The sequence below is a fragment of the Dipodomys merriami genome, unplaced genomic scaffold (assembly GCF_024711535.1).
Source record: "Dipodomys merriami isolate MVZ:Mamm:240054 unplaced genomic scaffold, mDipMer1.0.p SCAF_16, whole genome shotgun sequence".
Taxonomy (NCBI): Eukaryota; Metazoa; Chordata; class Mammalia; order Rodentia; family Heteromyidae; genus Dipodomys; species Dipodomys merriami.
In genome coordinates this window covers 7,527,844-7,552,630 of record NW_027202937.1, presented here as the reverse complement: position 1 = coordinate 7,552,630, position 24,787 = coordinate 7,527,844, and the positions used below count along the sequence as shown (strand labels likewise).

General features: G+C 56.8%; 1 protein-coding gene across 2 annotated transcripts in view; it reads right to left on the bottom strand.

Moving 5' to 3' along the window:
- Positions 1–2,195: 2,195 nt before the first annotated feature.
- Positions 2,196–24,787, bottom strand: part of Mdga1 (MAM domain containing glycosylphosphatidylinositol anchor 1) — a 45,052-nt gene continuing 22,460 nt past the window's right edge. The window contains exons 3-17 of one of the 2 annotated variants that reach the window (XM_070023849.1): positions 24,115–24,289; positions 23,081–23,277; positions 22,390–22,522; positions 21,920–22,189; positions 19,744–20,073; positions 15,453–15,749; positions 14,696–14,980; positions 13,209–13,360; positions 12,258–12,435; positions 12,031–12,054; positions 10,704–10,856; positions 10,186–10,320; positions 6,725–6,855; positions 6,460–6,568; positions 2,196–5,542 (exon numbers count right to left, since the gene is read on the bottom strand). In XM_070023849.1, coding sequence (XP_069879950.1) covers positions 5,475–5,542; positions 6,460–6,568; positions 6,725–6,855; positions 10,186–10,320; positions 10,704–10,856; positions 12,031–12,054; positions 12,258–12,435; positions 13,209–13,360; positions 14,696–14,980; positions 15,453–15,749; positions 19,744–20,073; positions 21,920–22,189; positions 22,390–22,522; positions 23,081–23,277; positions 24,115–24,289 — 2,637 coding nt within the window. In that variant the 3' untranslated portion in view covers positions 2,196–5,474. Of the gene's footprint in view, positions 5,912–6,459; positions 6,569–6,724; positions 6,856–10,185; positions 10,321–10,703; positions 10,857–12,030; positions 12,055–12,257; positions 12,436–13,208; positions 13,361–14,695; positions 14,981–15,452; positions 15,750–19,743; positions 20,074–21,919; positions 22,190–22,389; positions 22,523–23,080; positions 23,278–24,114; positions 24,290–24,787 lie in introns of both variants that reach the window. The other variant, XM_070023848.1, reaches the window with a different exon arrangement.

The following is a 24,787-nucleotide window of genomic DNA, read 5'->3' as shown; positions in this document are numbered from 1 at the left end:
TGAATTCAGTGGTGAGATTCACGTTGGGGAGGGGGGGGGTGCCAGGTTGCCCTCTAAACAGGAAGCCACGCTGGGCGCTGATGGGCTGAGTGCCCAGGAAAGATGCACGCAGGAGGAGAAGGCTGGGGAAAGACGCCTCTGCCCAGGGTTTGGGGTGACTTCAAGGAGAACAGTTTCGACTTTCCTCTCCCCCCTCGGATTTATTTATATACCAGAGCCTCTTTCTCAAAAGGTGTTACAGTAGTTTTCAACAAAGGACGTATGCAAAAAGGTCAGGCAGCTAGAAATAGAAAAGCAGGAGCAGGAATCATTTCCACCTGTAGCAGAGCACTGGCGCCCGACCCCACCCCCCACCCAGGATGGGATCCAGCGTCTCCTCGCACCTGGGAAGGAGTAAGAAAAGCAAGGGACCACCAGGGACAAAGAGGAGTCTGATGAATATACAACCTTCCCTTGCCCCCCAAGCCAGAATTCTGGATTTGCACCCCACCCCCACCCCCCAGCCCTTCTCCTTCTGAATTTTATGAACTGCAGCAGCAACGACATCAACTTTCTGAGCCTCAGTTTTCTCATCTGTTAAGTCCTCATGAGTGGCAGGTCTCTCGCTCTGTAAGTCACCTGACCAACTTGCACCGTTTGCATCGAGATCTACCCTTGCTTGGACAAGGTCAACTGGAGGACACTCATGGTGCTTGGATCACAAAACTCTGCCCCTGGGAAGGGGTGGTCACTTGAGGAAGGGTCAAAGAAGGGAGTCTTATAGTGCCTACCACCCATTCCCCAGTGGGTGAATCCGTAAGCTCTAGAAATGGCAGCTCCCAGGTAGCCCTGTTTTATATTTACCATCCCTCCCTCCAATCCAGCTGATTGGATCAGGGTGGATCCTGACACCAGGGCAGCCAATCAACAGGTGACGCTAATGATTACCCATGGCTGGGCACAAAATGGTGGGAGAGTCTCTAGAGAGGTTGAGTCAGTAAAGGCTGGCAGCTGCCTGAGTGGGAGCAGAAGCCATTAACGCCTGAAAAGCTGAAGCTGTTAGTAAAGCCAGTCAGAAAGAGGAACTGTGACGGGGTGTGTGCGTGTGTATGGGGGAGTGGCTGACTCAGGCAGGATGGCTACCTGTGGCTCTTATAATAAACAGCTCAGCCCGAAGGGCTTTGCACAAAGGTTCACTGACTTCGTTCCAAGACTTGGTTGGTTGGAAATTCAGGCAGTGCCGATCAGGAGATTCTTCTCCCAGTGTGGCACTGGCGGAGGTGTTTGGCTGGCGGATGGGTTGTTCTGAAAGGTCCAAGGTGCCTTCATGGCTTAAGATGAGCAAAAGCAAGGGCCCCAGGGAAGGATGCAGCCTGGGGCTGCTGAGATTTTGAGGGGAGCAACTGTGGGCATCTGGGGGTGATCATGAGAACATTTCAAGCACCGTGCTAACTTGATGCTCCTTTCTCCTGTTTCCCTTCCTTAGACCTTCTAAGTCTTCCATTTTTACTTAACATTTTTTTGTTTACTTTTTCTTATTTTTAAGGTAAGATCTTGTTCTGTAGCCCAGGCTCTCCTCCAATTCCTGATCTAGCTGGTTTAGCTTCCTGGGTGCTGGGGTTACAGGTAGCACCATGATACCCAGTTAGATTTTTTTTGGGGGGGGGTCCGGTCGTGGGGCCTGAACTCTGGGCCTGGGCGCTGTCCCTCAGCTCTTCAGCTCAAGGCTAGTGCTCTACCACTTGAGCCACAGCGCCACTTCCAGCTTTTTTTTTCTTTTTGCTTATGTGGTGCTGAGGAATCGAACCCAGGGCCTCAGGCATGCAAGGCAAGCGCTCTACCACTGAGCCACCTTCCCAGCAGATGTTTTTGTTTTTTAAGATGTCTTCCCTGCAGCCCCCAATCCTCTTTGATAGCACCATTTTCTTTCAGAGCCTGAGTTACATCCATAATGATAGAGTTCGCATAATGTCCACCTCTCCCATGAAACAGATTCCATGAAGGCAGTAAGTGGTCAGTACTTGTGGAGTGAACAAATGTGTAAGGACAGACTGAGACACCATCTCCGAGGACCCCTGGAGCTCAGGTGGCAAGAAGAGAGGCTGTCCTGGGAGGCTGCAGGAGTCTTCCAGCCTCTTCCCTCCCCCAGCCCAGTCTGCCCCCTCCCGCCCTCCACCTGCCCCCCACCTGGCCACACACACAGCCGGAGCCCGGGCGCTAGAACACTGCAGCTTTATTGATTGAAACAACCGCGTCCGCAACTAGAGGTTACATTGGGGGCTCGGGAATGGGGCCGTGGGGAACAGAGGCTGGGTGGAGACGGAGAGCAAGGCAAAAGGGTGAGAATAGGGTCACGTGACTAAAATCACAGCCCCCCAATGTGTCTCACCCGTGAGTGGGGGGGTCTCCTGTTGTGCTTTTACCTTGGTGGTAGGATAGGGGTCAGACACGCAGGCCTGAGCAAGAGGGGTTCTGGCTTTTCTCCCAAGTCGTTGAGGCCCAGGGCTGGAGTGGTTTCCTCCTGCCTGTCCTTCAGGGTTGGGGATAAGGACTTGGTGAGCCGGCTGTCCTGGGGCAAGGGGCTCCCCCACAGCGCTGGGCTGAGATGGGCTGATGTGGGGGATGGCAGGGGAGGGCAGGGTGGGAAGGAGGCCCCGGGCAATGAGGGCAGGCCACAGGAGGGGGGAGGGCCAGCGGGGAGGGGGTGAACAGGTGCCATCTCTCTGGGGCACTGGTTAGACCTCTGCATCTGTTTCTAAAAGTCAAGGGATTCCCCAGGAAAGAACCATCTTCCCACCCAACACACTCACACACGCACACACACATACCGCTGTGCATGTACCACACACCACAAGCACAGCTCACACACGTGCACACGATGCACCCAGCACGAACTCAGAGATGCCTCCCTGCCTTTGAGAGAATCCAGCCTCAACCAGCAGCCTGTGGTGACCTTCAGAGCAGTTTTGTCCATCCCATCCCCCAGGATGGACAGACAGATAGATGGTAGAGTCAGGCCTCCTCAGCTCTCTGGTCCTTAGGAGGCCAGCAGGCTGAGGACATGCAGACAAGCGGACCTGCGGACCTCCGTCCCTAGCCCAGGCCCTTGAGAAGACAGAGGGGAGGGGGTTGGAAGGAGTCTCAGCCAGGGTGGGTGACGTTGGCAGTAGCCCTGTGGCCCGGCCTTCCAGGGGGTGGGAGCAGAGGCCATTCAAAACCAACATTAGGGCTGCACTGTAGACCACGCCCACCTGACGGCCAGGCACAGGGAAAAGGAGGATGATGGGAAAGGGGCAGGCCCATCACCGAGAGCAAGGGTGGAGGAGCGTCCCAGGAGGAGGAGGCTCCCTACTCGGATGGGACAGGAGAAGAGAATGGATGATTCCAGGCGCTGGAAGGCCAAGCGTGTGGTCTCAGGGTTCCCTTGCTGCCCCGCCTCCCCCCACACAGGGTAGAAGGGTCCCAGCACCCTGAGGGCCAACTCCACAGACCCTGTTTTAAGGCCACAATATGCCTCAGTCACCCTGACCCAGAGGGTGAGGCTGCCACTGGGGAGAGACACTGGATCCAGCCAGCCTGGTCTCCCCAGGGCTGGGGGTATTCGTGGGCCACCCAGCCTGGTACGTCAACACGGGCACACAAGTCATCTGGGGATGCATTAAAACACCCACAAACACACACACACAGACTCACAGCCCCTACACGCCTGCACACAAGACACATACCCCAGCACCTCAGCCTCTCTGCACACAAGCCTGGTGATCCCAGGCCACGCTTTGTGAAGTAGGGCTGCTCTGGCATGCAGTCACCCCCTCTCCACACACACTGGAACCCAGGGACATCACGCCTCACACACAGCCGTTTCTGTGCCCAGGTCTATGGACAGAGTCAGACAATGCAGACGAGCGCAGGCCGCAGCTCAGCCAGGACGGGAAGGATTATCTAGCGGGTCCCACGGAGTGGTTTCCATACTAGGCTGGCATGGGCGAGAGGAGGGAGAGGAGTTGGGGCTCAGAGGAGGAGCTCACAGTCTAGTTGGGACAACAAGCGTACAGATGGGGTCATTAGGAAACAGTGCCTGGCAGACGCGATGGAACCTGGAATAATTCACCATCCCACCGAGGCCTTGGGTGGGCCAGGAAGACAGCCATGCTGGTTGGGTACCGAGAAAGCTCTGCTGCAGCCTGGCCTGGCCACGCATAAGCTGTTGGTGATGATGACAGCACAGGCCTGGCAGAGCGAAGACTAGGCTGTGTGCGCCTCGGTTCTCCGCCTGCTTCCTGGCACTGCAGCGCTGGCCTGGGCTCCAGGCCTCTTCCATGCAGCTGTCCCCACCAAATGCTCCGGGAGGAGCCCCAGGACACCCCACCTAAGGTGCTTTGCCTTCAGCAGGGTCATCTATAAGCGCTCTGGGGTCCATAGGGAGTAAAGGGTGGGCGCTAGGCTCGGGGCAGGTGGCTGGAGGCTAGACTGGGGTAGGAAGCAGTCTGGCCAGTACCCCACAAGTTAGATGTCACCAGAGAGGATGGATGCGCATACTGACATACACACACCCCTATGGAGATAGGGTACAGACTCAGCCTTAGTCAGATCCATGAACCACACACATCACTTCTTACACACACAGACTGCTTGCACATACACACCCATGCCACCTACACACACACACTCATGAAGACTCACCCTGGGAGGGGCTGGGGCTCCTCTCTTGTACAGACGGCTGGGTGGGGGCTGGGAGGGGGATGCTAAGGAGAGATCTAGAGTCCATCCTGTCCATCTCAGGCTCCGATCCAGGCCCAAGGGCCAGGAAGCCCCTTCACAGGAACAAAGAAACTGGCAACCACTCCCATCACCCAGCCCCGCCCAGACTGGGGGGGGGGCCCACTCCTCCGGGTGTTCTGCCCTCCCCATCCACACTCTGTCCACAGCACCCCGTCAGGCCAAACATGTAGGAAATGGAGGCCCCACTCCATCCACCTGGAAGCAGCAGGATTTCTCCTCTGTCCCTCTCAAAGTGAAGCCTTCCCAGGTCCTCTGAATCCCAGCTGAGGGCAGAGGTGGGTGTCGGGGTGGGAGGGGCTGTGGCCTTGGGAACCCAGTGGCTGGTGCAGGGGGGTGAGGGGAGGGGTCAGGAGCTCCAGATGTCCAGGCCCAAGATCTCCTGTTCAGTCCCCTCCAAGGGAGCACAGTGAGGAGGGACTATGATGTTCCAGAAACAGAGTAGAAGGATCTCCCCCCCCTTCCCCTCATTCTGGAACAGTCCAGTGCAGCAGGTCCCCCTTCCTTGTTGTCCCCCTCTGGATGGGGACCATCACAGAGCTCAAAAAGTCACCCTTGGCTCTCCTCTGTCCTAGGAGTCCCAGAGTCTGACCGGGAAGGGGCTCCTGTGTCTGCCCACTCCGGTTCCCTTCAGGCAAAGCCGTGGGGCTGGCATTCGGCTTGAGCTAGGAGACCGGGGAGGGTCGGAAACACTGCAAGCGTCACCGGGACAAGGCTCACGTCACGTGGAGGTCCCTGGGGACGCCGGTCAGGCGAGTCCCCTGTCTCCGCAGTAAAGAAGGTGCTGGCAGGGCGGATAGAAACTTGTGCTTTAATATATTCTCTGTGTGGTGAGTGTGTGGGTGTGTGTGCGTGTGTGGAACAACCGTGTCCAGGGCCTCGTGCCGGCCGGCCTCTGTCTTTGTCCGTGGCTCACCCCCACAGCGGAGCGGAGCCCCTCTCCCCGGCGGGCCGGCCCTGCCCTGCCCCTGGGCACCCCGGCTGGTGGGAGGTCAGTCTTTGGTAAGATGTGGACACTTTGGTGTGCCGGGGACGGGGTCGGGGGAGCCAAGAAGCTCTCATCATCTCTGCAGCGCCAAGAGGAAGATAGCCACGGGCCCCCAGAACCGCGAGCAGGACTGGCAGGGTGCTCGGCTGCCCGGCATCACCACCACTGCAGTGAGAGAGAGAGAGAGAGAGAGAGAGAGAGAGAGAGAGAGAGAGAGAGAGAGGAGAGGAGAGGAGAGGAGAGAAGAGGAGAGGCAGGCGGGTTGGCTGGGGAGGGGGAGGCCCGAAGGGTCGGGTTGTTCAGTGTGCATAGGCGTGAGGAGGTGTGGGGTGAGGGTTCATTCAGCCTGCACACAGAGGTGAATTGGCCTCAGTTTCCTTATCTGTAAAATGGGTCCAATAGCATGAGATACCCCAGAGGGCCCTGGTGAGGACTGGGTGAAACAGCAAAGTGGGGTTTTTAGAGAATGTGTGGGGACACCTGGCCTCCCACGCCTGAAGGCATAGGGACCCAAGAAAGGGGCTCAGCCCCAGCCACAGAGGCGCTGTGAGACTTGTGAACAGCTTGCACACTCCCAAGGAGGGGGCCGGGTGGGGGGAGGCCGAGCTATGCCCGTGTGGGCACACATTCACAGACACGCCGTCCCGCCCCCCAGCACTGCCAACCCTCACAGCCCCACGCATGCCTCCCCGCGCCCTTCTCCACCCTGGCACCTTTATTGGGGTCCATGGGCTTCCGTGGACACTCTCCTTTCTTCAGAGTGACGTCATCAATGGCAATGTCGCCTAGGTAGCCCGAGCCTCGAACTCCCTCGAAAATAATCTGAGGTGGGGGTCAGAGGGCAGGGGTTGGGGAAGTTCAGCTGCATCCCTGCCATCCACCTGCAAGCCCTCCATACCCTGCTGGCTTCCTCCGCCCCCCAAGCGGGCAGGGGAGGGCTCCCCACAGGGCGGCCCAGGCGGCTGGCCAAGGACTCACCTGGAATGGCCCGCTGGGGTTGATGGGGACGTGGGCCTGCTGCCACACGTTACCCTTATTGCCGCTGAGCGACCAGGCGTGCGTGTCCAGGGCTCCTTTATTCCGTGACCGCACCAGGAGGTTGAGGGAGCCTGTGGTGGTGAGAGGAGCAGGGGTGCTGAGAATCCCCCCCCCGCACCCACCCTGGAACTTTCTCCTCATCCTCACTCAGACCCCTTCACCCCTCCACCACCTCGCAACCACAACAGTGGGGAAGAGGGCGGCGGCCTGCAAATGTTCCTTTCTTCCTGTCCCTGCTAATTACTAAATCTGTCCCTCAAACACCCACAGCCGGTCCCTGAAGTATGTGTGTTGTGGAGGGAGGGGAATTGTCCAAGGCTATCTTAAAACACACAGCCAGAACAAGGTTCAAGGCACACCCCAATAATATGTGATTTTCTGAGGGGAAAGAAGGAATTCAAATATTTCCCCCCCTATTTATGTATGTTTTGTGTGCTGAAAAAAGTCAGCCCTTCCAACCCACCCAGGATTTCTCTATAATACTGACACTCAGGACAAAGCGGAAACTTAAAAAAATAGAGAGAGAGAGAGAAGGGGGGGAGGGAGGGAGGGAGGGGCGGGCGAGAGAGATAATCTAAAGAAAAGATACTAATTAGTCTGCAAGCTATATGGCTGTGATAAAATAATGAGAGAGAGAGAGAGAGAGAGAGAGAGAGAGAGAGAGAGAGAGAGAGAGAGAGAGAGAGAGAGAGAGAGAGATGCTGGAGACACTAGCCTGGGGGTACTGAGCCCATCTGCCACAGCCCCCAGGATCTGCAATTGGAGGACTGGAAGAGGAGGGCTCATGGCTTGGCTAAGCGCACCCAGACAATGCCAGTGCCTCTCCCTGCCCCTTCCAGCTTGCCTCCAGCTCCCCAGTGGCACAAAAGAAAGACCTGGCTCTGAGGGAAAGGAAATCAATCTTAGGTGGTGCCTGGTGGCTGGCATTTCTATGGCACTGCCCACAGACAATGCTGCACCATCTGTGACACCAGATACAGACCCCTCCCCGGCGGGGCAGGGCCACCAAATGTTACCTGCCCGGGATGAAAGGAGTTGGCTGGGACAATGAGAGCCAGCCAGACCCAAGGTCGAGGGACAGCTGGTGCCCAAAGCTGCCAGGCAGGGCGGGAAAGAACAAAGGGAAGACCCCCCCCAGCAGGAACAGCCCCTTCCCAGCGGCAGAGCCTGGTCTGGAGAACAGAGCCTGGACGGCTCAGGCACGTGTGGCCTCACCAGCCAGACACAGCCTTTAAAGGGCTATGCCGCGTCCAGAACAGCAGCCAAACACCCAGGGTCTCCGAGGTTCTGATTAATCCCACCCCCAGCTTGGTCCCTGCCCCATCCCCCTGGGGTCTGGTGTCAACCCCTTTCCCCCCTTTATTCCTTCCCAACTAACTCCCCCAGCCCCGAGAGCCCTGAAGGGCAAGCATGATTTTTTTTTTTTGTACTAAGAAAAAAAAAATCTAGCCTGGCATCAGTGAGTCACACCTGTCATCCTAGCTACTCAGGAGGCCGAGATCTGAGGGTCACGGTTCAAAGCCAGCCCAGACAGGAAAGTCTGAGAGATGCTCATCTCCAATGAACCACTGGAAAACCGGAAGTGGTGCTGTGGTTCAAAGTGGTAGAACACTAACCTTGAGCAAAGAAAAAAGAGCTCAAGGACAGCACCCAGGGCATGAGTTCAAGCCTCAAGAGCTCCCCACCCCAACCCCCCCAAAAAACCCTAGCCAGGTGTGATGGCTCATGCCTGTAATCCTAATTACTCAGGAAGCTGAGATCTGAGATCACGGTTCAAAGCCAGCCAAAGCAGGGAAGTCCTTGACTCTAATCTCCAATTAATCACACACAAAAAAGCTGACAGTAGGGCTGCGAGTCAAGTTGTGAAGCGCCAGCTGTGAGTAAAAAAAACAACAACTAAGGGATAATGTCTAGGCTGATTCCAAGCCTTGGTATTCACACACGCGCACACACACACACAAAATTTTCAGCCCCCTTTCAGCACCTGACAGGTTCTCTGCTCAGGGCTTCCAGGCATCCCCTGACAGACGTCAGCCAGAACCCAAGAGGCTTACCTTGCACTGAGAGTGAGCCCAGCTCGCTACTTTGCATCCAATCTCCCTCACTGCCTAGAACCAACCAGGGGTGTGAGCTCACACCTGGTCCATGAAGTCCTCCACTGGCCCGAGATGCCCTCATCCCCACACCAGGATCCCCCACCCCCACCATGATCTCCTGGTCAAGTCCTCCTGGGTCAAAGTAGTGCCGAAATGCAACCTCCTCCAGGAAGCCTTCCTAGACTCCAGCCAGGGAACCCGTGATGTACCCCGTGAACTCATCCCTGAAGCCCACCCGCTCACTGTCCTGCGGGCGGGGGCATGGGGCTCCTCAGTTTCCTACATCTGTGAGAGGGAAGATGGGGACCAAAAGCCTATCTGCTCTCACTAATAAAGGTAAGAAGAGGGGTTGGAGGCGTGGTTCAGGTGGTAGAGCAGCAGACAATGGGAGAAAGCAGATACTGAGTGTCAGTACTGAGTTTGAGTTCTGGTTTCAGACAAAAATCCAAAAGGGGAGGGAGGGTAGGAGTCCCAGGAGATTTGCTCTTAAATCTAGTCTATTGTTGTCTCTGAGATGTGAGGGCCTCTAGTTGGCAGGTCTGGGAAGGGAGGGTTTGTTATTGTTGGTTTGTTTTTAATTAGGACACCCTTTTGAAATTCATCACTTTCTCTACATCTCCAACAGCGCCGCCTCCTGCCTTCACCTCAGGATCATCGAGTGGGGCAGGTTTCCCTGCTATGAGCTGCTCAGAACCTGTCCTTCTAGCCATGGCCACAAGCTCCTACCTGATACCCCGTGTAGTCCCATCCGTCTCTGACTCATCCATCTCTTGCACCACATCCCGCATTTCTGGCCCAGGGCAGGAGCGCTGGGTTGGAGTACCAGCTCAAGGGTTGCAGTGCAGCAGTGCTGCCTGGGCTGGCCTCCCAGAGCTCACGCCCACCCACCCCGAGGAAGCGGCACTGGCTCTCAGGGCTCTGAAGGAGGCACTTTGCATCGACAGAGTTGGGCAGACCTAGACTGTTGTACTGTGTGGTCTTGGGCGAATGCTTAACTGCTCTGGGTTGTTATGGATACAGCCTAGAACCTGCCAGGCTCTCAGTAGACACGCGTGCAGAGTTCTCCGCCCCTCCACCGAGTTTTCCCATCCCCTTCCTGCAGGAGCCTCTTTATTCGCAGACCCAGGGAGCCGGGCTTATTCAAAACCCCAGCTGCCTCTCCATTTCTCCCCTTGGCCTATCTGTGGCTCATACCCTATGCAAGGTGCCGTGGTTTAGTGAAGCTGGCGTGCTCAGCCTCGGCCTCGGGGGGCCCTGTTCCCCTCTTCGGGCAGTTGCAGCACCCACGCCCTTGTCCCTACTCACCGATGTGCTTCCCGTACATGTGGTAGAAGAAAGACACGCAGTAGAACTTGGCGCTGGCGTTGTAGAGGGGGCTCACCAGCCGGGCGCGGTCCCCCAGCTCCCGGGGCCGGGAAGTCTCTATGAACATGTAGTAGCCTGCAGGGGACAGGAAGCTGCGCCAAGACTCCCCACACACACACCCGCACCCGCCCAGGCCAGCCAGCGCCCCCCTGCCCGACATTTGGGGACCTTGCTCCGGCTCCCCAGCTCCTCCCAGGCCAGGGCACCCGACGGCAGGGTTCTCAGTGCAGAATCTGTCTTCTTCCAGATCCCCAGTCAGAACAGACTCTGCCCCCTCAGACGGGGGCTCCCCCCCCAACCCAGGACAGGTCTTGTCCTACAGCCCAGAGCCCTCTAGGACAGGTGGCATTTCCCTCCCTCCTCAGACTGGGGCTCCATGGGCCTAGATTACCCCCCCCACACACCCGTGCGCAGCCACTGAAGCGATCCCTATTCCTAGCAGCAGCTCTTATTCTCACCCTCCGGGGTTCCACTGATGTCAGTGGGGGGGCCGGTATTGGGGGAGCGCTTGGGGTTCTGGGTGAGGGCGTTCTGCCGCGTCCAGTCAAAGTTGTCCGTCAAGTCCTGGGTGTAGCCACAGATCTTCTCGTCCTCAAAGTGGCAGGTGTTATCTGCATGGAGGGGGACAAGGGGCAGGGTGGCGTAAGCAGGGCTGGCCTGGGCCCCTCTGATCCAACCCAGCCTCCCTCACCACCCCAACGTGGCCCCCAACCAGCTCAGCAGCCAGCCCAGGTTCTCACGGCCCGAGAGACAAGGTACCAGGACACGGAGCAGGACTTGCTGGCGCCCCGGCCTCTCCTGACACGAGAGAACCCAGTGCGGAGTTTTAGACACGCCTCGGGAGATGCACAGGCCTTCAAAGGGAGTCAATGAGGATGAATTACAGCTGTCAAAATAGCTTTATGATCTTCTATATAATAACTGGGCTTCTTTACTCTCTAATTAAATCACAAAGTCTCGTGGTAGGCCTAGTTACGACCACAGTTCAGAAATAGTGATGGATGCTGGTGTTATTTAGAGATAGCGGCAGCACCTGTAAGGTGACAGGCACACTTTGGATTCCGGCCCACGGGAGCAGCCACAGGTACTGAGAATTCTACTGCGCTCTGGCGCCTGTGCTCACTGTGGGATCTGAGAAGCTTCTGCTAGAAGCCAGGGGAAATAAATAAACAGTAATTGCTCTCGAGTTCATATAGATCTTGATTCTTTTTTTCTTTCTTTGTGTGGGTACTGGGGCTGAACTCAGGGCCTGGGTGCTGTCCCTTAGCTTTTTCACCTGAAGCTGTCAATCTAAGACTTGAGCCACTTCCAGTTGTTTGTTTGTTTGTTTTGGTAGCTAGAGATGGGAGTCTCATGAACTTTCCTTCCCTGGACTGGCTTTAAACTGCAATCCTCACATCTCAGCCTCCGGAGTAGCTAGGATTATAGTCATTGGCCCCTGACCATCTTGAATTCTATACCCAGATTCGTTAGGGTTCCGTGGATCCTTGCTTACCCCTGTCCCCCGCTCCCCAGCCCTGGGAAATGGGGTGTGGATTTGTCTGTCTTCCTTTGTTTTCTCTAGGTGACTGAACACTACTCCCCATCCTCCCACCTCCCACCCCAGAATAAATCCTGGATGCAAAGATCCCCTATCCGGCCCCTGAGGTTGAGGCAGGTCCCCTGGTCCCTCTCTGTGGGGTCACAGGGACAAGTCACTTTCTCTAATCTCTCGAAGCTCCTCCCTCCCACAAGGAGAGCCTGTGTCCTTAAGGGAAAGGGAAGGGAGGGGAGCAGAGGTCTTACCCGACAGGCTCGGAGAGTTGATGGCTGGAAAGCAAGCAAGGAAACCAAGTCAGAAGCCAAGTGTGAGCTGTAGCAAGGTCTCCCAGATTTCTACTGGGACATTATAAGAGCGTACACCATGGGGAACCCCAAGTTCAGGAGCAATGTGAGGTGAGTCCTCCTGTACCTCCCCTTCCCTTCTCCTCCTGTCCTAATTACCACTGCCACCAGCACCACCAGTCACCTACGCTCTGTATAATGGATGGTGCGGGACGCCGTGTCGCCAGCCCCGAAGGTGGTGTAGGGAGTGAGGCGGATCTCATAGCTGTGTGGTACGCGGAGATCCGTCAGGATGAACTCCAGCAGCTGCCCCTTCTCCACACGCCGGACAGGAATGGCCTTGACCATGGCATTGTGTTGGTTCAACTGCAGATACAGAGAGTTCCCAGATGCCTAGCAGGTCGGACCCTCCCCCAGAGAACCAGCCTTGGTGAGACTTGGGGGCGGGGCAGAAAAAGCACAGGCCTTGGGCCTTGGACATGAGGCCCTTGGTTTCCTCATCTATGAGGTGAGCTCATCCCTTCCAGGTCCAAGGGCTATCTCAATAAAAACAGTGACAGGAACGTTTACCAGACAACTAGAGTGTCTGTGGTATGTGGGGGCGGGGGGGAGGTGCTGTTCTAAGCTCTTGGAGGGTAAACTTGCCAATGCTGAGCAACAGTCCTCTGAGGGAGAAGATTAAAATTGTCCCCGTTTCACAGAGAAGCAAAAAGGGCCAAAGAGACGTAAGCCTGGCCCAGCTCACATAAGCTGTCTTGTAGACTAGCTACTGTCTCCAGAGCCACTCTTCCCCTCCCCAGGCCGAGAGGCACACACAAGGTTTCTGGCCTTGCACTGCAGAGGCCCCAGCCCTGCGTTCTTGACCCAAGAGTGCAATCAGTATTCTCTGACCAGTGCTGGCTGCCCCGGCCAGCTGTCAGGTCTGTACCCAGAGACTGGTCCAGAAGGACCCTGTGGCTAGAGGGTCCCAGCTCCCACTGAGACGTCTAGAACTTCCTCTGCCTCAGAAGAGTTATCTACGAAAGGATCACTGTGTCTGAGCCTGTCAGGCTCAAACTTGCCCCCCTTCTCCCCTTTATGAGCATTTCCAGGATCAGCCACACGGCTCCCCACTGGCCTGACTCCTCCCCCTGGCCCACCTGGCGGACACTGAGTCTGTAGTTGAGGACGGGGTCCACAGCGTCCGGCTCCCTCTGTGTCCACTGCAGCACGTAGGAGTAGTTCTTAGACAGCTTGTGGCTGCGGGTGGGGTTGGGGGTGTCGAAGTAAAACTCCGGGCTGTAGGCTTTGGCTGAGAGGGTGGGGAGGGGGGCATGGGGCCGTGGAGGGGGGGATGGGAGAGACAGAGGGGGAGGCATGGGAGCAGCAGAGAGGGAACACAGGGTATAAAGAGAAAGGGAATTTGGTGAGGAGAGGGATGTTGGGAGTGAGGGGTGGGGAAGAGGGGTGGGGTAGAAGAGAAGATGGAGATGGAAAGGAAGGTTACAAATTCCAGGAGGGGGTGTTGGTGAGAACAGAGAAGAAGACAGGGAAGACAAATTGGGGAGGACATAGGGAAGGAAAAATGCAGAAAGAAGGTTGGGAAAGAGGAGAGAGAAAATAGACAGAAGCAAAAAAAATGGGGGAGATGGGAAGTGTGGGAGAAAGGGGAGAAGGGGAGGAGGTGGGAAATGTCACAGGGGCCTCTGGCTGGCAGGGCTGATGGTGGGAGGGGCAGGGCAGATGGCCAGTGACCTGAGGTCCTAGCCCACACTCATGCACGGAAGGGTTAGAACAAGAGTTAAAGGGGCACTCTGTTAGGGGCTGTTCAGAAAGCCAGGTTCAGGGAAATGGGGGGAAAGGCAGGGGGCTCTTCCCAGAGGGCCATCCAGATAGTACTGCCTATGTTCCTCTAGGCCTTGACTTCCACATCTTTCTGACCCATCCACCTGCAGCCCCAGTCGGCCCTGCCAGAAATGACTTGAGGTGGATGTGAGGCCCAGAGGGATTTCGGGGGGCCAAACAGCCTGCATCCCTAGGGAACAGGAACTGGAGGGCCCAACTCCTCACTGTTCTAGGGAAGCTGGTGAAGAGCATCTCTCCCCCTCTAAGCTACAGCTCCATGCCCTAAGTCCCCTTTCTCCATCTGGGGCCTCTGGGACCAAGGATGTAAAAAGCTGCAGACTGAGATCTAACTGCCTAGGGTGGAGTGTAGGCGAAGCTGGAGGACCAGGAGCAGAGGGCGAAGCTGGAGGACCAGGAGCAGAGTGGGGATTGGTCAGGACTACAGGGGGTGGAGCCTGTGCCTTATGTGGGCGGGGCCGACATGCAAGGTTGCCTAGCCTTTAAAGGCTGGGGGCGTGGCTGCTAGAGGCCCTGGAAAGGGAGTAGGCTGTGGTGGGCGGGGCCTAGGACAGGCAGGGGCGTGGCTGTTAGAGGCCTCAAAGGGACTGAGCTGCGGTGGGCGTGGCTTAGGACAGGTATCTGAAGGCCTAGGAAGGGAAAGGTGGCCACGTCTGGGGAGTCAAAGGTTGGATCTGGGCGGCACAGGGTGGAGCCGGGCGGGCGGGCGGGTCCAGCAGCCCGGGGTTGGCCCGCGTGGGCGCGGGTGGGTGGGCAGGTGGGGCGGGACCGACACAATGCTCACCGGAGACCTGGAAGAGGCAGGTGGCCGAGCCCACGTCGTTGGAGAGGCTGCACTCGTAGCTGCCGCTGCTGTCGCGGGTGAGGGCGTCGAGGCGCAGCTCGGCGTGGTCCGCGGCCTCGGAGGCGGCGGGGACGACGGGCGGGGGCGGCAGCAGCTGCCCTTTGAAGCGCCAGGCGGCCGAGGCGATGCGCTGCGGGCTGCCCCGCAGCAGCGAGCAGCGCAGGAGCACGGGCCGGCCCAGCGCCTGCCGCACGTCCTGGGAGCTGGGCTCCACCTCGGGCGGGACTGGGGGGCGGGGGGGGGGGGAGGGGGTCAGCGACCCGACGCGAGGGGCGCGCGCGCACGCGCACACACACACACCACACACACCCTACCCCGACCCCTGAGCTCCGGGCCCTTCCCTCCCCCCGGCCCAGGTCCCCACGGAGTGAAAGGCGGTGCAGGTTCGAATCCCAGTCATGCCTCTCCATCGAGGTGAGAATGTAGGCCAGTTACTGAACCCTCTGTGCCTCCCTCCCTCCTATTTGTCATGGGGGGGGGGGGATAATAGAATCTGTTCCTAGGGCTGTGGGGAGTTAAGTAGGTTTCCACATTGAAATGTAGTGAGCTACTTTCCTGTCAAAGCACCCTTTGTTCCCGGGGTCCCCACAAACGCAGGTGAGGGGGACACCTTCATGGTGGAAGTGGACCTAGGACGGAGCAGGTGGGGGTGGCGCGGTGGGGGGGGTGCAGGGGCCGGGGTGCAGGGGGGACTCACACTGCACGTTCAGCTGCACCTGGGCCTCGCGGGCTCGCACGTTGAAGCCATTGTAGCGAGCCGTCTGGCAGCGGTAGGTCCCGCTCATGTCGCGGCTCACGCGCTCCAGCCTCAGTTTCCCATCCGGCGTCTCCTCCAGGGGCAGCCCCGAGGGCAGCAGGACGGCCTCCTTGTCCACGCGGGACCAGAGCACGGGCGGCCGAGGCTTGCCCCGCACTTCGCACTGCAGCTCCGCGGGCGAGCCCTCGCGGACGGTCACCACCGCGCGGCCCTTGGGCACGCTGATGGTGGGGGGCACTGAGGGAGGGAGGGGGGAGGGTCAGCAGGGGCATCAGAGCTCCCTGACCTCCGCCCTGGACACCCGCCTGCCCCCCCCTCCAGGTGCAAGCTTCTCTCCTCCATCCCAGGCTCCCCCAAAGTCTCTGGAAGTTACCAAAGCACAGCTGACCTTCCCAAGGCCTCTCAGCTTTCTGGGCGTCCATCCCAATTCACCGAGGGCCCGGAAGTGAGCCTCGGCTCCGCCCTTCCCAGCACTACCACATCCTTTCTACTAAGCCCTCCTCTTCTGGCCTCCCTCTCCTACCCCCTGGCCCTGGGCAGTCAGAGCCTTCATCTTTCCCTGACTGGCATCTTACTCACCACAGAGGGCTAGAGTACCCCAACATCCTTGCCCTTTCCAAAGTCACAGGATGCTTGGTGTGGTGTTTGGCAGAGTGTACATGCCATCTCCCAGTGTGCCTATGACTAAACTCAGACCCGTAGAGTAGGAGGGGCAAACGGGGTCTTTTGAAAACAAGAGACGGTCGGGCCCTGTGGCCCATGCCTATAATGCTAGCTACTCAGGAGGCTGAGATCTGAGGATCACGGTTTGAAGCCATCCCAGCCAGAAAAGTCATGAGATTATCTACACACACACACACACACACACACACACACACACACACACACACACACACACACAGCTAGAAGTGGAGCCTGGTCTCAAAAGATAGAGTACCAGCCTTGAGCAAAAAAGATAAGGGACAGCACCCAGTCCCTGAGTTCAAGCACCAATATTCACACACACGCACACACACACATACACACACACACACACACACACACAGAGGCTGTCAGGCACCTGTGGTTCATGTGTGTAATTAATCCTAGCTAGTCAGGAGGCTGAAATACAAGAACCACAATTCAGAGCCTCAGAGCCAGCCTGCAAAGTCTATGAGACTCGTCTCCAATGAACTACCAAAAAGCCAGAAGTGGAGCTGAGACTTAAGTGATAGAGGTCTAACCTTGGGTGAAAAAGCTAAGGGACAGCATCCATGCCCTGAGTGCAAGCCCCGGTGCCGGTACAAAGAAACACAACAGCAACAATTAAAGACAGCAACAATTAAAAACAAGGCAGGCCGTGTCCCTGTCTCCTTCCTGCTGGCCAGGACGCAGGTCACTGGCTGCAGCCAAACCCTCACCGGGGCCCAGGTGGCACATGCTAAGGATAGAACAGAAGCCAGGTGGAGCCTAGAGTTGGGAGGAGCTGGGGCAGAGCTGGTACTCTAGCCTAGCAAGAGGAGCAGGTGAAACCCATCTAGCTTGCTTAGCCCCGCCCCTCCTAGCCCCTCCCACCCCAACCCGCCCCCTTCTTTTTCCACAGCATGGAGGACAGAAGCCAAGACCTTCCACAATCTGGACAAGCGCTCTACCATCGAGCCCCACCCACAGCCCCTAAGCAGCTTACAACTCTTCTGTTAGGCAGGGCTGAATCTTGTGCAGCCCCACACATGGCCACACGGAGGGGTTCCTGAAGACGCTCCCTGGGTCCTCTCCCCTCACTCCTCAAATTAAAATGCACTCAACCGACTTGCCCTTAAGTATTACACATTTCACATTCAACAGGAAGTTTTTATTTGTAAATAATCCTACAAGGCAGCTAGGATCCAGCTATCTGGTTGGCATAATTTATAACCCATAAACATGTATATGTTTATTGGCTTTCATTCTTCTGTTTTCTCTGCTCTTTTGGAATCAGTTCAGTCTTTGTTTTTTTTTGTTCTAAATCATTTCCAGGGGCTCTTAGAAAGCTTCCCTGCCCGCATCTGACCTCTGAACTAAACACAGAAACAGCCCTGGGTCCCATCCCTATCCTCCTGATCACCCCAACTTTCCAGGCCCCCCTGCCCCAGGCTAGAGAGCGGCCTTTCTCCCTCAGGCTCCAGTGCCCTCAGCTCTCTGCAAACAAGACCCTCAGCCTCTGCTCCCCACCCTTAGCCTCAGCCCCCCCCCGCCCCACCCCCTTCTCAAATGTCCCAGCTTCAGGATTAAGTTTACATCTAGCTGGGTGCTGGTGGCTCACACCTATTATCCTAGCTACTCAGGAGGCTGAGATCTGAGGATCATGGTTCAAAGCAGGAAAAATTCATGAGACGCTTATCTCTAGTAAACCGCCAGAAAACCAGAAGTGGTGCTGTGGCTCAAGTGGTAGAGCCCTAGCCTTGAGCTGAAGAGCTGAGAGACAGTGCCAGAGTTCAAGCCCCACAACACACACACACACACACACACACACACACACACACACACACACACACACAATTTACATCTAAAAGGACCGCCCCCTATTCTTTCTGCCTATTGTATCCCTTCCTGGATTGTCCCCACCTGACAAATCCCATCCCCCCCCCCAAGTCCTCTTTCACTTGCAGTACTCCCTTTTTAGTGACCCCAGGATGCTCTGTGGACCCCTTGGGACTCTCCCTGCCACATTTCTGGGATTTGCCTTGAAGAGTTCCTGCCACACCCCTCCCTCACATGCCTAGCCCCACCCCCACCCCACCCCCACCCCACCCCCTCTGAGGGAGGGGCTGTGTCTCAGGCTGGATCCTCAGCAACTCCTCCAGGCTTGGTAACAGGCCATTTGCCTGGTGAATCTGTGGGGGCCTCCCCCACCCCAACCCTGTGCATTCCCAAGGCCTGGCTCAATTAGCCCATCTCCTTCCAGAAGCTTCTCCTGCACTCTGCAGCATCATCGGACATCACTTTGTCTAGAGTCAGGGCAATGAAGCCCAGGCCCCAGAGTGGAAGGGCCAAAGGGGAACCTGCTCCATAACTAAAGTCCTGGGCCAGCTGGCCAACGCCAGCCGCTCCTCAGCTCAGGGTCTGGGGCTAGAGGCAAGATCCTGTCCCAAAGACCCCCTCTCCCTCCGGAGAGCGTCTCATGCTTTTGGAACCCATTTCATCATCTGTAAAATGAGAAGACAAACTACTACCTCACAGGGAGGGAATCACAAAAGGGAAAGAGAAATACATAACATCATCAGGATGCATAGCAAATACTCAGTACATGCTAGCCTTCGTCATTCCATCCTCATCTTCTTCCTCTTCTTCTCCTTACTATTATCATTACTACCACCACCATCATCACCATCACCACCATCACCATCATCATACTACCACTACCATCATGATCACTACCACCACCACCATCACCATCATCATCACCATCAGAACAAAGATTTGAATACTGGCCTGGTCTGTGCTGAGTGCAGCCCGCCCTGTGTTGGAGTCCTAACCCTCACTCTCTCAGGATGTGGCGGTGTGGGGAGAAGCGATGAGGGTTGAACAACGTCACTGAGACGCCCCTAACCCAGTGTGACCTGTCTCCTTCTGAGGGGAGAAGACCAGGACACAGAATGCACACACACAACAAGACCAAGTGAAGACAGGGAGACAATGCCCATCTACCACAGAGGCCTCTGAAGACTCCGCCCGTGTACCACACAGCACTTTGACCTTGACCTTAGATTCCCAGCCCCCAGCACTGAGACAAAACAGAGGCACCCAGTCTCTGGGTGCCTTGGCTAACGAACCTAGACAAAGAGGCTGTGTCTCCTGACTCCAGGTCCCTCTGTAAGTCCAACTCACTCCATTCTCCCCAGCCACTTTCCTTCCTTCGCGTCTCCAGTGGCTGATGTACTTTCCTGCCTCAGTGCCTTTGCACATGCAGATTTCCTGCTCTCCTTTGCCTGATCAAAATCACGCCCCTCCCTCAGAGGCCAGATCATTCAATCTCAGGAAATTCTTTCTAGATTCTCGCAGATCCTAGTTCACAATGATGGATCTATTTGTTTGCTTTTTTTCCCCTAGCCGGGCATGTCACAGCGTTAACACGTGTGTGCATATGAACAAACAGGGCCCTCCCTCAGGCCCTCAGGCCGCCGGCTTCCCTTTCTCAGGCTGCTGTCCCACGCTGGCCCTCTCCAGCTCCCCTCCCCCACCATGTCCCCGATGTGCCCCTCCAGCCACCCACCTGTCTCTGAAGAGATGTTGACCTCGACGCTGAGGTCGGGCACAGGTGACCCGGGGAAGGAAGCCATGCACAGGTAGGTGCCATAGTCACTGAAGTGCAGGTCGATGAGCTCCAGGCTGCTGGTGACGGCGGGCAACTCAGGGTCATTCCGGGTCACCAGCAGCCGCTTGGACATGCGCGCCGGCTTGCCGTTCTTGAACCACTGGTAGGTGACTTTCTCTTGGGGGACGGCGTCCACGTGGCAGGACAGCTTCAGGTCCTGGCCCAGTTGGATGTTCTCGCTCTCTTTGATCACATCGGGGGTGATTTGGAACGTGGCATTCCTCATGGCTACAAGGGAAAGGGAGCCGGGGTTAACAGCACACGGGGTCCTAGCCCAGCGTAGGTGGCTCACGATGGCAATCCTAGCCACTCAGGAGGCTGAGATCTAAGGATCGCAGTTCAAAGCCAGCCTGGGAAGGAAGAGCCCAGGGAAGGAAAGTCTTTGAGACTCTTATTTCCAATCAACCACCAAAAATAAAAGCCAGAAGTGGAACTGTGGCTCAAAGTGGTAGAGCGCTATCCTTGAGCACCAAAGCTCAAAGACAGCACCCAGGTCCTGAGTGCAAGCCTCACAACTGACATTCCAAAAAACAAAAACAAAAACAAGGAGTCTGTGGCCCAGCCTAACCCTGCTTCTTCCCCTCAAACTGGCCATCTGCAAGTTAGATGGGTTTGAGGTGTGTAAGGGGGGTGTCTAGGACATACCCTCATGAGAGACCATATGCATGCTTGCTCACGTATGTTTGAAAGGATGGACATGGTGGTCCACATCTGTAATCCCAGCACTTGAGAGTCTAAGACAGGAGAATTGAGAGTTCCAAGCTAGCCTGGACTACTCAGGAAGACTGTCTCAAAAAAAAAAAATCTGTCTGAAGTAATAAGACAAAAGAGTTCTTCACAGGTCACATGAGAACACTGATGAGAACGCTAATGAGAACACTGGTAGATGGGCCACAGAAGCCACAGATCAGGACAGGGCTGGGCAAAAGCCAGCCGCAGTCACGCTGACGATGGTGACTCTCCGGAATGACCTGCTCTGAGGCAGCTTTTCAAGGCCAGGTAGAAACGAGTGGAGAAGAGCCATCTTCCCTGATGGGAAACACCATTGAAGGCCCATGGGGTCCCCAAACATGGCCACCATCTTGTGACCTTCCTTCTCAGCCTAAGGAAAAGTCAGCAAGGGCTGGCTTCCAGAAGAGTCTGGAGATGGACAGGTCCGTGAAAGAAGATGAGCATCAGCTATGGTGCTTTATGTTCAAGGCTAAAGATCTTGCGAACAATGCTAGAGCCTGGTCTAAAACCAGCCACACAGCTAAAGCGGCACGAGGAGAGGAATTCAGAATTTCTTCCTTGAGACTGAGTAGCAAAATGAAGATCATAACTAAGGAGAGAGTTTGGACTTTTGTGGACCTTGTTCCAAGTTTTATATGGCTTCCCACTTAGTAATGACCTTTCTAGTTCCTGGCACGCTTTGCTACATAAGAGTTACATAGAAGATAGACAGCACTGTGTGTTATTTTCGATTAAATTCGGCTAATCTTGTAGCTAGGAAGAAAGCCAGGACATTTCTCTTGATGCCTATGGTATTCCACGTTTTTTGCTGCCTTCGTTTCCCAATCTAACCAAACAAAAAGTAATCAAAGTTGGGTGCCAGTGGCTCACGCCTGTAATCCTAGCTACTCAGGCCTGTAATCCTAGCTACTCAGGAGGCTGAGATCTGAGGACTGAAGTTCAAAGCCATCCAGGTCAGAAAGTCTGTTCTGTGAGATTCTTATCTCCAATAAAGCCAGAAGCAGAGCCGTAGCTCAAGTGGTAAAGTGCTGGCCTTGAGCAAAAGAAGCTCAAGGACAGTGCCCAGATCCTGAGTTCAAGCCCCAGTAATCAATATCAGTCCTTCCTACATTTGCATTGCTGAGGTTGTTACTTGGAAATGTAAACTCTTAAAGATTTCTATTTGAGTCCTCTGCCTCCTGCTGACAGGTGGCGGAATTGCAGGGAAATCAACATTCGTATCGCACTCATCTACCAGGGGAAGGGTTGCTGGGTCTGGCTTTGTTCACAGGTAGTCCCTGGAGGGCTGGGACCCCGCCTCCCTCACAACCTCCCTCCTCCCCGGCCTGCGGTGGTCACGTACATCGCACCAGCAGGTTGACGGTCTTCTTGGCGGGGTTGCCCACGTTGTTGGTGGCTGTGCAGTTGTAGTAGCCAGAGTCCCGGGCTTGCACCGAAGGGATGCTGAGGGTGCCACCCTGGGCCAGGGCACCCAGGGGCAGTGGGCCAGGCCCATGGGACCACTGCAGCTGGGGAAGGGGGTCTCCGCCTGTCAGCAGACACTGGACTGTCACGTTCTCCCCAGGGTTCACCACCAGAGTTTCGTTCACAGACAGCTTCAGGGCTGGCGGTGCTAAGAGGACAAGGAGGCTGGGTCTTAGGGGTGTGGGGGGGCTGGATGAGGGGGAGAGGGGGCTAGGAAGCCTTCCCAGGAAGCGGGGGGAGGAGACAGGAGCAGGCAGAGGGAAGGAGGGGCTGACGCCAGCGTGGAGCACAGTCACCAGGGAGGAAGCTGGCCACCGTGGGCAGGGGGCGTGGGGGGAAGCAGTGTACCCGTGGCGTTGGTGAGCCGGAAGGTGACGGCCCTGTCTGGGATGCCGCACACGTTGCGCACCGACACCTGGCAGGTGTAGCTGGCATAGTCCTGGGGCCGCAGGTTTTTCAACTTCAGGACCTTGGTCTCACCCTGGGCCACAACAGCAATGGCGTGAGGGCCCCCACCCCCACCCCCTGCCACCAGTCACCCCACACTGCAGGCCAAAGCCAATTCCTATTCAAGTCCCACCTTCCCAACACCATCTTCACCTGCATGTCACCCCCAGACCCTGTGTGCCCCAGGCAGAACCTCCACAGCAGAACCTCTGTGGGCCTGAGACTGCCCTGGTGCATGCTGGTCGGGACTAGGCCTCAGTTTCTCCTCTGGGAAACAGAGGAGAAGGGAAGGGAGGAAACTCACAATCACAGAGCTGGCCCACAGGCCCCATGTGAGCCTCCCTGCCTCCAACTCCCGATTCTCAGGAGGTCCCAGTCTCAGCCAGCCAGCAGCTGTCCCCGGGCACCTCTTCTTAACTAGCCCCGCTCCTGAAGGCCACGCAGCCTTGGGCTTTCCCATCTCCTCGTAGCTTCCTGACTTCTCTCTGCTTGGGTTTTTCATCCGCAGGTGTCTGATACAGGACCGCTCCCCGCTGGGATGCAGGAGGGCGGTGTGTGGTGGGGGGCGGGTAAGCTAGTTGCCGGTCCTGACCTGGGTGTAGAGCGGTTCGTAGATGTCCACGCCGTTGTCCTGGCTGTGGGACAGCGTGTCGGAGCCTCGCTTCCAGATGAAGCGGGCGGGCGGGTTGGAGTTGACGGTGCAGCGCAGGAACACCGTCTTCTCCTGGTAGAAGTTGCCTCGCACGTCGCTCACGGTCTGGTGCACGGTCAGCACGGGCTCGTCCAGGTCTGCGAGGACACAGGATGGGGTAAGCCCTGAGACGGGGGCTCCGGCCCCTGGAAGCTTCCCCCTACCTCCTTACCACCCCTGCCCTCCCGAGACCGCCACTCAGCCACATGCTCCCCTGCCCCTGCAGGCTTGCGCAAGCGTCAGGCTGAGGAGAACTGGACTCCCCCACGGGGGCCTCCCCAGGCCCCTCCGCTGGGAGCTGCACCCACGGGGGGCGTGGGGACATCTAGCTTTATAATCACAGCCTCCGACGTGCAGAGATTGCAGCAGACTGGAAATCAGGAAAGAAAAGCCTGGTTCCATTCCCCCTTTGGCTATGACTGTAGTGTGACTGGTCTAAGTCCCTTCTCCCACCGAGCCTCAGTATCCCCACTGGCCATTAGACTCGACGGACAGCTCCCAGCCCTGCGCATACAATAGACTCACACACGCGCACGAGGACTTTCCCTCTCTCTTTCCCTTTTCTTTGCTTCATCTTTTTTTTTTCTTTTGCTTGTATCAATGCTGGGGCTTGAACTCAGGACCTCACACTCCTTGCTTAGCTTATTTTCACCCATGGCTACCACTTTTAGCTTCTTGCTGGTTAATTGGAGATAGGAGTCTCACAGACTTTCCTGCCCAAGCTGGCTTCAAACCATGAACCTCAGATCTCAGCCTATCAGCTCATGCCTATAATCCTAGCTACTGTAACCCCAGTGATAGAGCTTGAGCCTTGAGCACAAAAGCTCAGGGACAGTCCCCAGGCCTAAGTCACAGCCAGCCCTCTCTCCCTCCTCCCCTCCCCCACCGGGGCTGGGTGAGTGCTGGGGTGTGGGGATCCCGGGCAATGGACTCACACTGCACGTCCACGCGGATGGACTTGATGGCCGGCACCCCCACGCCGTTCTCTGCCTTGCAGTAGTAGCGGCCGCCCTGCGTGCGCGCGATGCGCTCGATGCGCAGCGTCTCGTTGAACACCGATGTCTCCTGGAACTTGTCAGAGGCGCTGCCCGCCGTCTTGGTCCACCGCACCTGGGTGGGAGGGGGGGGCGGTCAGACCCCCGAGCAGGTGGGAAGTGGGGGCCGAGTCCCCTGCTGTGGTGTTCCCAGTGTCTCTCCACGGGAGAACACAGGGAAGGGGGCAGATCCAGGCCTGATCCAAGCAGACAGCTGAGTGCACCATGGGGCAGGGAAAGCCTGGACTCGGGAGGAGACTCCAAGTCAGGGCCACAGCGCTCCAGATCTGAAAGCCGGTGGGCGGCCTGCCTTGATTTGCCCCATCATGGAAATGGGAAGTAGCACCCCCTTCCTTTCTCCTTTCTAGTCTGATCGGATGAGCAGAAACTTAGGACCGTGTGTTTTACTCCCTAGCTTAGTGGCTTCCGCTGGGGGATGGGAAGCTAGTCTCAAAGATGGCTCCAGGATTTTGCATCCTGCTTCATTCCATCCACTCCATACTAAGTGAGGGTCCGTGTGACCAAGGAGTGACGCGATGAATGACACTCGCAAGCTAGATGGTGACAGGCTCGT